Here is a 14179-nt window from a genome sequence, read left to right on the forward strand (position 1 = left end):
CTCCTGTCTTGGGAAAGCCCTTGACGTATGTATATATATGGACAGTGACATTAGGGGCTTTAAGATGCCGGAATCCCCGGCAATGCTCTTGCCAGGGATTCCACTCCTAGGGAGAGACCCACGCGTCACTGTCCATATATGGACTGTGACATCAGGAGATCCTCCTGGAGCGGAATCCCCGGCCAGAGGGCTGCCGACGCTGTGGCCGGTGAATCCGCTTCTGAAGGAGCCCCTGGCGTCACTATTCATATATGGACAGTGACGTCAGGGGATCCTCCTGGAGCAGAATCCCGATCCAGGGTGTCGGCAACTCCTAGAGGGAGCCCCAATGGTGCGATCTACAGGGAAGAAGGGGGGGTGACACAATCTACAAGGGCGGGGGGTGTGGCACTATGTGGGCACTATTTAGAGGGGACACTGCCACTATCTACAGTGGGCAGTATGGCACTGTAATGTTTTGAGGGGGTTTGGACAAAAAAAAAACCTATCAAATCCATCAGTTTTTGTTTTGGTTTTTTTCCTAACGGCCATGAAAAACAGATGACAAACGGGTATTAAAAATGGACAGATGGACTGGAAACTTCTGAAAATTTGGAGACACACTGATGCAAAACAGCAATGAAAAGCTGGCAGCTGATCATATTTTAATGCCCATTTTTTGTCACCGTCATGTGAACGTAGCCTTGTTAGGCCCAGTTCACACAGAGTGTTTTTTTTACGCGGAGACCGCGTCGGAAAACGTCTGAAAATGCCCCCCATTAATTTCAATGAGAGGCGGAGGCATTTTTTCCCCACGAGGGAAAAAAACCCGCTTGCGGGAAAAAGAAGCTACATGTCTTAACTTCTGGCATTTACGTCTCTGACCTCCCATTGATATTAATAGGAGGCAGAGAAAGCGCATGTCGCAGCGTTTTTGCCTGTGTTGCACTCAATGGGCGCGAGCGAAAAACGCAGCGAAAAATGCTGCAAACGGCTTGCAGGCAGATCAAAATCTGCCTCAAAATTCCAAACGGCAAAAACTCAGTGTGAATATAGCCACTTATGTCAGAAATGTACAAGGCAAAGATTTAAGTAACAAAATTGGTTCATTGCAAAATAATCAGTAATTGTTGTTGAAGTTCAATATTGTAATTATCAATAATGCAACAAATGTCAGAAGGGGGTCAGGGGCATGGAGCAGCGGGTAGTATAGAAGCTGCAGGAGAGGGAAAGATAGCATTTGCGACTGCAGCTTAGCTATGCTGATGTTTGTGGGCCACTGTCACATCATTACATAAATGGGTTACCAGCTTATGAAAATATTCTGGTAGAAATAAAACATTCTATAGCATAGTTCCTGGAAAAAGAGTGGACTCCAAGCTCTTGCCATCTTGGTCTCATCAGGCATCCAGTATGCGAGTGGTCCAGGAAGCAAGAACAAAGTAAGGTGAAATGTATGTTCAATTGACTGCTACACTTTTTGCTGTGTCACTGTCTTGCGTAATATAAAATTTGTACATGGCACATGCTTTTCTCATCTTGCACACTTTCAGGGTTGCCAACCTCCATTTCAGTAATTTCTGGACAACGGAGCTAAAAATCACAGACAGACCAACATTTTTACGAGCACATTAAAAAAAAGTCAAGAGTTAGTGATAATAAAAAGCATAAGTAACACCTTTTTATAAGTGCTTAAATGAGTGGGATATAAAGAGGAGTATGGGCATAACTCAAGTTGAATTAAAATACGATTAAAAGTAATACAATTGAGACATAAAAAAAAACAAAAGCTTTGAACCGGCGACCTTTCACACGCAAGGCAAACGTGTTAACTACTATACCAATACAAATCAGTTAGGAACTTACTCTAGTAGTCTCCTGCCGGCCGGAGCCAGAGAGAGACAGTCAGACGCTCGCTCGGTCAGTCACAATGTCGGTTGGTGAAGTCTGCTGCGGGTCAGGGACCACCAGGTGCACACTGCACTGCTGGCTGCTGTCTATGCTGGGACTGGAGTGGGACTCACCAATCACATCCCCGCTTGTAGCTTTCCCACTTAGCCCCACTTGCAGCATTCCTGCGCTCTCATTGGAGAGTCTGACTCCATCCCCACTGGTCTCGGTCTATCGTGATGTGAGGTCAGGTGACAGGGCCCCACCCGACCTTAGTCAGAGACCGAGAGTCTTCCCCCTTGTTCTTTGCACTGCACATGTAAATTGTGGCGCATCCGCAATCCAAAATCCCAGACGGTGTCTTTTCCTGCCGGGCACTATGGACGGTCTGTAAATTTACGGACGGTTGACAACCCTGCACACTTTGCTTAATACCACAGAGAATATGGGGCTAAGTTCAGTATTTACAAACAGATGTAGCAGAGCTAAATAGCTCAATTAACTTTTTTTTTGTTTTCTTTATTTAATTTGACTGCAGTTCTATGGAAAGCATTGGTAACATATCATGGCAAACAAGGTTTTTTATAAAAAAAACTAGGCTACATCCTATTTAGGTTTGCTTAAAAAAAAAAAGGGACATAGATAATGTCATCATAAATACCAGTTCTACATGTTTCCCCCATCCATCCTTTCTTGCAGCTACAGTAGAATTTTCCAGGCATATCCAAGCACAAACTGGACCCAAGTTGATAACATGGGTTAGGAGAACACTGATCCCGTAAATCTGAGAGGGAAAGGGAAGAAAAAATTAAAAAAATTAAAAAAAAAAAAGGTAGTCAGTGAAGACCAACAAGGTTTCCATACAATTTGATTTAGTCATCACTTTTCTAGTGTTTTTTTGCCATCTGCACTGACTCACTTATATAACTAAACAAAGATTTCAGTTGTGCTCAGACATTGAGACATCTGCTCATCCACCGCTGCATTAAGAAAAGAGGATCAACAAATCACTTGTAATATGAAAAGCTGTGTGCCAGCAATCTGTAAATACGGTATAATATATATATATATATATACATATATATATATATATACACACATATACACATACACACACACACACACACACACATATATATACTGAATAAGGTATAGCCATTCACAGCTGTTTTGTTTCCTGGGGAAAAAAAACCAATTATAAAAGATTTTCATTTAGATTTTCTACAAATTGTTTTAAATTCGGATTTAAAAAAAATATATGAAAAAGAGGTAGGTCTAGAATTTTGAGATAGTTAGACTTTGCGGTTATACTTTCCCTTATCCACAGCATAAAGCACATCACTGTACATGCAATCTATGCACATAGACATCAACTGACAAGGAATTCAGAAGCAGACATCCAGCTGACAGCGGAGATATAAACCATGCTTAATTATAAGAATGCGGAGAAACATCAGGAGATATTTAAGCGATTATTACAAAAAATTAAAAAAAAGTTATAGGTGTTGTCTCACAATGAATAGCCCTGATCATAACTAGGGCATATGGACATCATAGAGGGGGGTCCTCTCATACAGGTCCCCCCTCTATGTGCCAGCTTCTAACAAGCAGCAGCTCTCACAGTGGGGGACTTGAGATGCCCAAGTATGGCTGACCATGTAATACTAAATTTTTGCTGCAGCGGCCATTGCAGGAAAAATCTATGGCCAGACTACGGATCCCCTGACTGGGCCAACTCCTATATAGAAAGGGGTTGTCTTCAACAAAAAATAAATAAAAAAAATAATAAAATATATTTACCTTTCTTCCAAAACCTCAACATAAATTGTTCAAATAAGCTACTATCTCTACATATAATAAAACTGTAACCTTTGCGTGTCTGTACATTGAAAATATTTGCGGCAAAAAGTGATAAGGATAAGTGATAGAATGCATTAAGATCACTTTTGGAATTTGTGTCCGTTTGTCTGTGAACGCATCACGTAAAAACTACTGACCCAGTTCGGATTGAGTTTTTAGAAAAACATAGGGGTCAACTTGAAGTAACATTTCGTTTTTATTTCATCGCAATCGGTTCACTCAAATCAGAAGATATGCGAATTTAATGTTTTCAAAAATTAATTTACATTGCATTAGTACAACAACAAACGCATGGAAGCCATGGCAACCAATCACAAATTTACTTTAATTTTGTATGGTCTTAGAAAAAGCTACACCAGTAGGTTGCTATAGGCAATTGCTCCAAATTTCATCTATACTGATTGTTATATAAGGGAGAGGTTGCAATCAGATTGCTGCAAATTTTTCAAGCTGACTCAGACAAAAATTACAGCTGTGATCTGATTGGTAACTATGGACAACAACTCCAACTTTCATCTATATTCTTTTTTTTATGCAGCGGAGGCACATAACTACCAATCAGGTTTCTGCTTTCATTGTCCAAGCTGCCTCAGAAAAAAAGAACTATAATCTGATTGGTTGTTATGGGCAACAGCTCCAACATTTGTGTACATTGATTTTTACACACATAGTAAGGAGATATAGCAACCAATCAGATCGCTGCTATCATTCACCTGCTGCCTCACAAGAATGTAAAACTACAATCCGATTGGTTGCTATGAACAAAAGTTCCAACATTTGTTTATTTTGGTTCTTACACATAGAAGGGAGATAAAATAACCAATCAGGTTGCTGCTTTAATTCTCCTAGCTGCCTCAAGAATTTAAACTGTAATCTGATTGGTTACTATGGACAACAGTTCTAACATTTGTCTGTATTGTATATTACACATAGAAGAGCGATAAGGAAACCAATCCGCTCGCTGCTTTCATGCACCTAGCTGCCTCAAAAAAACTGTAACTCGATTGGTTGGCTCAAAGGGCTTGGACAGCGGCCTCTCGGTCAAGAGAGTAAATGCCTTCCAGAAAAAGATCAAATATTTCTCAATATAGTAGAAATGCTAAACGAATTCGACTATAAGGTCTCAATAATCTGAAGATCATGAGGCGACACTTACTGAAGCTCAAGAACGTCAGGCCAGAATTCGCGCATCAGAAACTTCTACCCAGCGTGAATCTCGGCTAAGTACACAGTGTGCTCGCATGGCGGCCTCTCTGTCTCTGGAGAGTAACGAGGAACGCGAAGCGTGACGATCTGCTGACCGATAGTGCCATGCATCGTCACGCAAGTCAAACTTTCACCGACAGAGATTCTCGCTGGAGTGGTCAGAGAGCTCGCACAGCGGCCTCTCGAGAGCTTGAAAGTAGTGAAGAACGTGACGTGCGATTAACCGCCAATCGCATATGCCAGAACTCTCGAAAGGGAAGACCAATATCAACGACGATTGGAAACAGCCAGAAAGAATTATGAACGCATGCGCCAAGATAATGAAAGTTATTTATTGACTGAAAGGGAAAGAGTAGATTAAATACAGCAGGCCAAAACAGCAGAACAACGTCAATCACGCTTAGAGGCTGATCGAATTCGACACTCTTAATAGAATGTCTATTTCATCAGAAGAGTCTCAGGAGTATGGTGCGGCAAACAAAGTTGTTCCTTGGGTCAATAAGGAAACAGCAGGTTTTATGTATTCCCCTAGATTTGAATATGATGAATTTGGTTCCCTAGGTGGTATGGTCGTAATTTGCAATTTTTGCAGTGCTCTCAAATGGAGAGAAGAACCAAATGGAATCTGTTGTTCAAGTGGTAAAGTTCACATTGAAAAATTTCAAGAACCTTAAGAGCTTATAAAACAACCTTTAAATGGTGACCATCCACAATCAAAACACTTCAACGACCGTATCCTTTTATAGAACAGCATATTCCAAATTATATCTTTTGGGGCAAAACTAATTACAGAGGGACCATTCATGCCAACCTTCAAGGTGCAAGGCCAAGTTTACCATCTCATAGGATCTTTGCTACCACAAGAGGAGCTAAAATTTCTTCAGATTTATTTTGTATCAGATTACAATGAACAGGCCAATATCAGAAAATCAGAACTTTTCACAACTAAACAGTAACCTTATGGGTATGTTCACACGTACACGTTCATTACGGAGCTGTTTTCAGGAGAAAACAGCTCCTGAATTTCAGACGTAATGGCATGTACTGGCGTTTTTCGCCGCGTCTTTTACGGACGTAATTTGGAGCTGTTGTTCATTGAAGTCAATTAAAAAAACGGCTCCAATTACGTCTCAAGTAGTGACATGCACTTCTTAGACGCGGGCGTCTTTTTACGCGACGTCTTTTGACAGCGGCGCGTAAAAAACAGCCGGTGTGCACAGAACATCGTAAGCCCATTGATTTCAATGGGCAGATGTTTGCCGGCGCTTTGGAGTCGTATTTTCGTACAACGCCCGAATTACGTTCGTAAATAGGGTGTGTGAACATACCCTATATCTCCACTTCAAAACAGCATGCATCAGGTGAATCCGTATGTGCATAGTTTCAAAGCCGCATTACAGGTCTATTCGGCAGGGGCAAAGCAATGATTACAAAATGATCATCAGCGCAGATAGACATCCTGTTGCTGAACAGAGCTTACAACGCCCTGCAATATCCTTTAATTTATTGCCACGGCGAAGATGGGTAAAATTTTGGACTCTACCAAGTTAATCCTACTAGGGTAACAAATTTTCATAAAAATTCAGCCCAGCAATTTTTTTTCATACCTGGTGCAGATAAGGTGTAATCGTTTTATCAATTTGACAATTTTGAGGCTTGTTCAGCCAATTTATTCTGGACATGTATGCGAAAATAGAGACGTTTAGTGTACATACACACTAACCAGACATGTTCATGCGCTGAAGATTAGGTGGATCTGCGAGACGCCATGCAAAAAGATAACGTGGAAAACTTAGGGAGATTAGTTATCCTGCCATCCAGTTTTACCGATGGTCCGCGTTACATGTATGAACGTACACAAGATGCTTTCTGCTATGTCCGAAAATACGGCCGGCCTGACCTTTTCATAACGAATCCAAAGTGGTATAAAATTTCCTAAGAACTTCTCACAGGATAGGCGTCTTAGGATGGGCATGATATTATAGCCAGAGTTTTCCACTTAAAACTAAAGTGGATGACCGACCTGATCACAAAACAAAAATTTTTGGGTTCAGCTCTTTGTTTCATGTACAGCATTGAGTGGCAAAAGCGTGGCTTGCCACACGCCCACATTCTCCTGTGGCTGCAAGAAAAAAATTGTTACGATGCTGTTGACACGGTCAAATTCTGAATTTCCTAACGAGGATCCGATATTGCACAAGATTGTAAAGACGCACATGGTTCATCGGCCATACAGCGTTTTAAGTAGAAACTCTCCTTGCATGGAGGAGGGTCATTGCTCTAAAAGATGCCCTAGAGCGCTATTAGAGCAAACGATGGCGAGGGGGGGGTATCCATTGTTCCATCGAAGATCACCCCTACAAGGCGGTTTCACAGCTACAGTCAGGTTACATGGTCAACAAATTGTTTTGGAAAATCGATGGGTTGTACCCTATTCACCAGTTATCAAGAACATTTCAAGCTCACACAACGTATAAATATGTAATAGCGTCGATGCCATCAAATATATACGTAAATACGTCAACAAGGGTAGTGACCAGGCCACGTTTGCGTTGAGAAATAATAATGAATACAATGAAGTCACAAGGTTCCAATCTGGCCGATATATAAGCGGCGTGGCGCATTTTGAGCTTCCACATTCACGATAGACATCCGCCAGTGATGCATCTTGATGTTCACCTTGAAGGCGGGCAACGGGTGTACTTCAAACCTGAAAATATGGCAGAGCGGTTAGAAAACCCGAGACAAACCACTTTGTTGGCATACTTTCAACTTTGTGAAGCAGATGATTTTGCAAAAACAGTTATATAACGAAGTTCCCTCATATTATACTTATAATAAGCCACAAGGTGTTTTCAACCGTAGAAGACGTGGAACAGCTGTGAATGGCGAGCCCGGCATTTTAAAAGAACACGCAATTGGAAGAGTCTATATGGTGCATCCAAACAACTCTGAATGCTATTACTTTCGCTTACTTCTACATACAGTGCGAGAACCTATTTATTTTGCTGAATTGCGAAAGGTTGACGATATTGAATATCCTACTTACCAGGCTGCTTGTCGAGTGCATCACTTGCTAGATGGTGATCAGCATTGGGATGGTGCTTTGGCCGAAGCATGCATCAGCGATAGTCCACATAGCTTGAGTCATTTGTTTGCCATTTTGCTGTTTTTTTGTGGACTTTTGGATGCTGCACAGTTGTGGCAAAAATATCAGTAAAAATTAGTTGAAAACTTTTTCAGGAATGCACAACTAAACAAGAACGGCGAACTGAACGACACGTTGCGTGAAAGTAATATGAATCGATGTTTGCTGGCTATCCAAGACATAGTTATATCTATAGGGGGTAATCCGGTCTCTCTATATGGTATGCCCGCACCAGCTTTAGACGGAGAACGCATTAACAGGGAGTACGCGGCGGAAATAAACTATAATCCAGCGGAACTGGCCAAAACATTGCAAAACGGTGTCTGTAGTCTGACAGCGGAGCAGAGTATGATATTCGATCGCGTGTGTCATAGCGTAGATGGTACTTTGGGAGAAATCCTGTTTTTAGATGCACACGGTGGGATGAGAAAAACATTTCTCACCAAAGTCATCTTAGCCCAAATACGCAATCAAAGCAAAATTGCTCTTGCTGTCGCTTCATCGGGCATAGCAGCCACATTGTTGCAGGCAAAACCACACATCCAATGTTCAACCCCGATTTACTTAAATCTTATGGGAAGCTCAGTGTGTGTAAGGTTTCTAGAAACAGCGACAAAGCAAGGGTTCTACGCGATTGCTGCTTAGTAATATGGGACAAGTGCACTATGGCAAAACGTAAAGCGGTAGAAGCATATTGACATGTGTTCATTGGGAAAGTGCAGAATATATCTCTATCAACAGAGTCATTGAACAAGAAGACGCTACCAACTATCCAGTGGAATTTTTAAATTCCCCAAGAACACCCAGTCTTCCGTCACACAAAAATTAATTTAAAAGTCGGCGTCCCCATAATTCTCCTTAGAAATTCAAGCCCACCAAAACTATGTAAACGGCACCAGACTAAAAAAAAAAAAAATCACAAATCTACAGCAAAACCTGAGAGAAGCTGAGATTTTAACAGGATGCGGCGCAGGTGATAGAGTTTTTATACCCCGAGTCCCCCTCATTCCAAATAATTTTCCCTTCAGTTTTAAACGTGTACAGTTTCCCGTCAGCTTATGTTACGCTACGACCATCAACAAAGCGCAGGGCCAAATGCTGCGTTTTGCGGGCGTGGACCTCAGCATCAGCTGCTTTGCACATGGCCAGCTCTATGTGGCTCTCTCCCGTGTTAGCAACTCCACCAATCTTTATGCACACATCCCTGGTGGTTCTACTGCGAACATTGTTTACAGGGAAGCGTTGTCGTAGTGAACCTGACTACTGAAAGAAAAACTATTTTTAATTGAAGTTTGTTTAGGGTCTTTGGGTTTTTTTCCCACTTTGTTTTGAGTATGGTCCAAGGTTAGTAGTATACTTTGAAAAAATGTACCGATGCCGTTTATGTGGTCTGCGCGCATGAAGTCGCAGGCACAGCTAGTAAATATTATCTACGGTATAAATATTTGCTTTCATTTTACCTGGACCATATATTAGTAAATCAGAAAAATGGCAATATGTATGGCAAACAAACACAATTACCGAACTTCCTCTAATTTCTATCTAGTTACAGTGGACATTTTTTCATAAGTGACAACAGGAAGTGTCACCATATTGGTTGTCACTCCTGAATTAGCTTCTCAGAACAGGACAAACTGTCATCCTGTCAGGATGTTGTATCACTTGCATAGTGATATCAGTTTAACCATCATTTTGAGAAGACAATTCAAAAGTGACAACCAATATGGATGCACATCTGGTTGACACTTTTGTAAGCATGGCCTCTCAAAACGGAGTAAAAAAATAGCAAAAATAATTACCACATTTTGGCTACTTATCGAAGGCTTCGTTCACATCTGCGTCAGGGCTCTGTTCAGTCGACTAAGCTACTCATCCGGTCAAAATGATGGAACCCTTGCACAACAGACAAACTGAAACCATTGGCACTAGATCCGTCCCCATTGAAATCAATAGTGATGGAAACGGAAACCTACGGTTTCATATTGTGTCAGACAGGGCTTTGTTCCGCCGGAAAGCTACGACGGAACAGAGCCCTGACTCAGATGTGAACGAAGCCTAACTTTTGATTTACTAATATATGACAAACGTTTGGGTAGAAATTGCAATGCTGAAATACATATTTACAAAGTCCTTGCTCAAGTTGCTTTTTATTTTTTATAAATGCTTTTGTTTTCCGTTTTCCACAAAACAAGACACGATAATGCAAACATCTGCAGCACAAACATCGGCTCGCAGGCCAGTATAATTTCACATTAAGTGCAAAATGAATAATAACGCACATCTGATACAGTAATTGAAACGGACGCCCTATGCATCCTGAACCCGCAGCCATGCACAAAGATCCATGGATAGACATATCAGAGAGAGAGGGAGTAAAGCAAAAAAGAAGAAGAAGATGAGACAGAGAGAGGAAAGGGAGGGAAGAAAACTAACAATGCCCCCTTTGCCTCAGGATTATATTCATGAAGCCACAATATTCCTGAACCCGACAGAAGATTGGAATCTGACCCAGTTATACCAAGTTTTGAGGAATTTAGCATGGGTCCCTCTCATGCATGCCGTGAGATCCTCCATTCTCATAATCTCCTGGATCTTACCGAACAACATACCAATCGATGGAGGGCACGTTTGTCTCCACAGCGCAGGAATACACACTCTAGCTGTGTTCACCTGGTGGCGAACTACCAAGCGTCGGTACGTAGATAATGGAGCCTCCGCTCAGATGGAGCAGGAAAAAGGACGGCGTACGCGGGAGGAGGAAATCCGTGAATTTGGAGGAGATGCGCCACACCTCCGACCAGAAACCTGTCAGCAGTGGGCACTCCCAGAAGATATGTAAAATCGTGCCCACCTGGTCTCCACATCTCCAACACAGCGGTGAGACCGCAGGAATCATTGCATGCAATCTGGAAGGCACTCTATACCATCGAGTCAAGTTGCTTTTTAGAAAAAGCCCTGCGCTTCCTTCAAGCGAGCCATGTGATTACATTGTTTCATCTTTACAATATAATTGCAGCATTGATTTCATATGTAGAATCATCATTGATGAAAGGACTGGAATTTCAAGTTTTGCTGCAATGTAATGTTAAATAGAAGGAAGAAGACAAAGAAATTTCGATTTTGTTGTATAAACAGGGTCAACCTGGGCACGTGCAGGCATGTCTAAAGATATGGGAGTATCAACTTAAAGTTGTACAGAGACATAACATGCTATTATCACATATTAATCACAATAGAAAATAAGAGGGTGTTGAGAGGGTGAGATAGAAAAATACAATGGGGGAACAAATTATGCACACCAGGTGCATTAAACTGAATCCAAAGCAAACCCTGACATTCTTAGTCACATGAAAGCTTTGCATTAGCTATACTGTATATTTCAAGTCTGTAAGCATGTATTATTGTACGTGATTTAGCGGTGACAAAGCACGCAAGATTGAGTCACCCCAGCTTTAAAGAAATTGTCTTTTTGCCAAACTATTGTAATATGCCATATTAAAGGTTGTTTCATTATTTAAAAAACTGTGAAACTAGGACTATACGCATTCACCATAAAGTGTGGGCACTTATAAATGATCTTGAATCCCCTGCTAATGATATTTTTTTTTTAACAAAAAAACAACAACAAGAACGTGGGTCTCCAGGGGACAACAGCATCACAGCAGCCTAAGTGGTGAGATGCTGAGTTGACATTAGTAATTTGATTATGAATTTATTATATTTCCTGAGTTAATCCGGGATTTTACAAAAATGCCAGCCTGGCAGGGGATGCAATTACAGAGAAAGCAAACAGATACTCAACCCCTGCAGTGCCTCCCTCTACAGCACGGAGGTCCTTTTAGCCGCCGTTCTGGTCCAGAAATATCCTGCAGTGGTCATGTGCCGCTGCCGCCAATCGCCAGCCTCAACGGTGATGCTGCTATGAACAGCACATTATTGCTGAGGCCAGCGAATGGCTGCAGCGGCCCGTGACTGCTGCAGGATCTTCTGGGACCGGAGTGGCGGAGGATGGCACCTCAGCGCTGGAGCAGTGGTTACTTCAGGCAGTGAGTATCCATTTGTCTACTATGTCATTCCATCCCCTGCCCCGTGACCAACTTTGAAAAATCTAAAAAAATTTAACTAATTTAGTTTCATTATATAAAATTTACCACCACTTTGGCAAAATAAATAATAAATATAGCACAAATTCAGAATGGTTAAAATGTATTTGTGTAAATATTTGATATTCCAGTAAAATTCCTGTAATGTGGTATCATTCGGATCTGATGGGCACCGGATTATCAAATATTTTGGATTATTGGAGTCATAGAAGCATATAAAATTTTTATGGGTTAGGCCACATTCACAAGGGTGTAAGACATATTTGTTTGCACCTGGATTACGGACGCAACACCAGGATCAGAATGGGAGCTAGTGCACCAATGGCTTCCATGGTGCCTGTGTGAATGCAGCCTTTTAGGTAGAGAACATCCAGGAACACAGCCCAAAATTTTTAAAGAAATCCAATCCCCTGATTGGTTATGACTAATGGAAACTACAGTCTTTTTAGTACCACAGACATGGGACTAATCATTAACAAAATATGTAGACAGTTGCATCTCTAATGATTATCTTTACTTACATGACCATCTAAGCACTAGATTTCAAAACAAGGACTGACAGAAAAAAAAATAATATCTGAGGTCAGGGGCAAATGCAGGATTTTTAAAAGGAGTGTTTCCAAAGCATACTTTTCCAAAAAAAGTTATTTGCACCACACTCCCGCTACTCTCTTGTTTTTATGCTACGAGTATTGGTCTGCACTTATTCACCAGCCTAGCCCTTTTTATTACAAACTCTAATAATAAAAAAAAAAAAGGCTAGGCTAGTGGGTATGTGCTGGTAGCGTAAAAACCAGTGTAGACAGTGCCCCTTGTAGAAAGTTCCCCAGACAGCCCCCTATAGATAGTGACACACAGCCCATGTAGATATTGCCACAGTACCCCCTGTAAATAGTGCCATAGATCGTGCCCCCGTGTTAAAGGGGGTGGGGTAATAGCGGGATTCACTTGTTAGTGACACCCACTATTACTACCGCCTTTATAAACAGGGTCACTAGGGTTATGCCTAGTTCCCCTACCTTTTCCTTATACTAGCGTATAATTGCTTTAGCGGCTACTCAAGGGAATAAGACCGTATAGTAAATAAAGGTAATATTTATTAACATACAGTAATCACTCTCATATATAAATTACAGTAACTAATCACAGTACAGTATAAACACGGTATACTCCTAATTATACCGCCACCCACTTACCTAAACACACACAGAATACAGTTACGTTACAACACAATACACATAAGTTACTTATGATTCTCACACGCTCACTATCTCTATCCCACTCCCTCCTAATATAACTTTCCCTATACACTAAGGGTTAATACGGGATAAGGAGGAACAAGGGGAATGGGTTTCTGTGTACCTGGGGATGTGCAGGTCAAGGGTCACTGCAGGGTACTTAGGGCAGCAAGGGTGAACTTAGGGAACACAGGGTTACTCAGAAAAGCAAGGGTTAACTCTGGGACAGTAGGGACAATACTCAAGGAGAGCAAGGGGTTAACTCAGGGACTCCGGGAAGCAAGGGTTAACTTGCTCAGGGGGAGTAGGGACAGTACTCAGGGAGAGCAAGGGGTTAACTCAGGGACAGTACTCAGGGAGAGCAAGGGGTTAACTCAGGGAAGCAAGTATTACAGCAGGAGGAGACAGGGAGAGACAGGGTTAAGTGTAGCTGCTGCTACACTTGATACTTAGCGTGACTTTGGTGGAGCAGAGGCAGAAGCAGGAGCCCAGGTCTTTGGAGGAGAGAGAGGTGAGCCGGGTTGTGATGGTGTGGGAGGCAGTCAGCTCTCAGCTGATCGTCTTCTGCTAGCTCCAGCTAGCTTCGGCCCCTGAGCGTACCGACGCAGGGCTATTTAACCCTGTCGGTACGCTCGCAGCGGGGGATGTGGCGCTTGCCCCCGGCTAGCATGCGTCGGCATGGTGATAATCTATCACCAGCCGACTCATGAGCGCCCGCATGAGACAGTCCGTGCCCGCGGGAGACTTGAAATGGA

General features: G+C 42.0%; 1 protein-coding gene across 3 annotated transcripts in view; it reads right to left on the reverse strand.

The window, feature by feature from the left end:
- The window catches only part of GAS6 (growth arrest specific 6), a 102053-nt gene that overhangs the window by 45208 nt on the left and 42666 nt on the right, over positions 1-14179 (reverse strand). For all 3 annotated transcript variants that reach the window (XM_075852640.1, XM_075852641.1, XM_075852639.1), the window contains one exon: positions 2531-2653. In XM_075852640.1, the coding sequence (XP_075708755.1) occupies positions 2531-2653 (123 nt within the window). The remainder of the gene's footprint in view (positions 1-2530; positions 2654-14179) is intronic.

This window comes from Rhinoderma darwinii, chromosome 2, assembly GCF_050947455.1.
Source record: "Rhinoderma darwinii isolate aRhiDar2 chromosome 2, aRhiDar2.hap1, whole genome shotgun sequence".
Classification (NCBI taxonomy): Eukaryota; Metazoa; Chordata; class Amphibia; order Anura; family Rhinodermatidae; genus Rhinoderma; species Rhinoderma darwinii.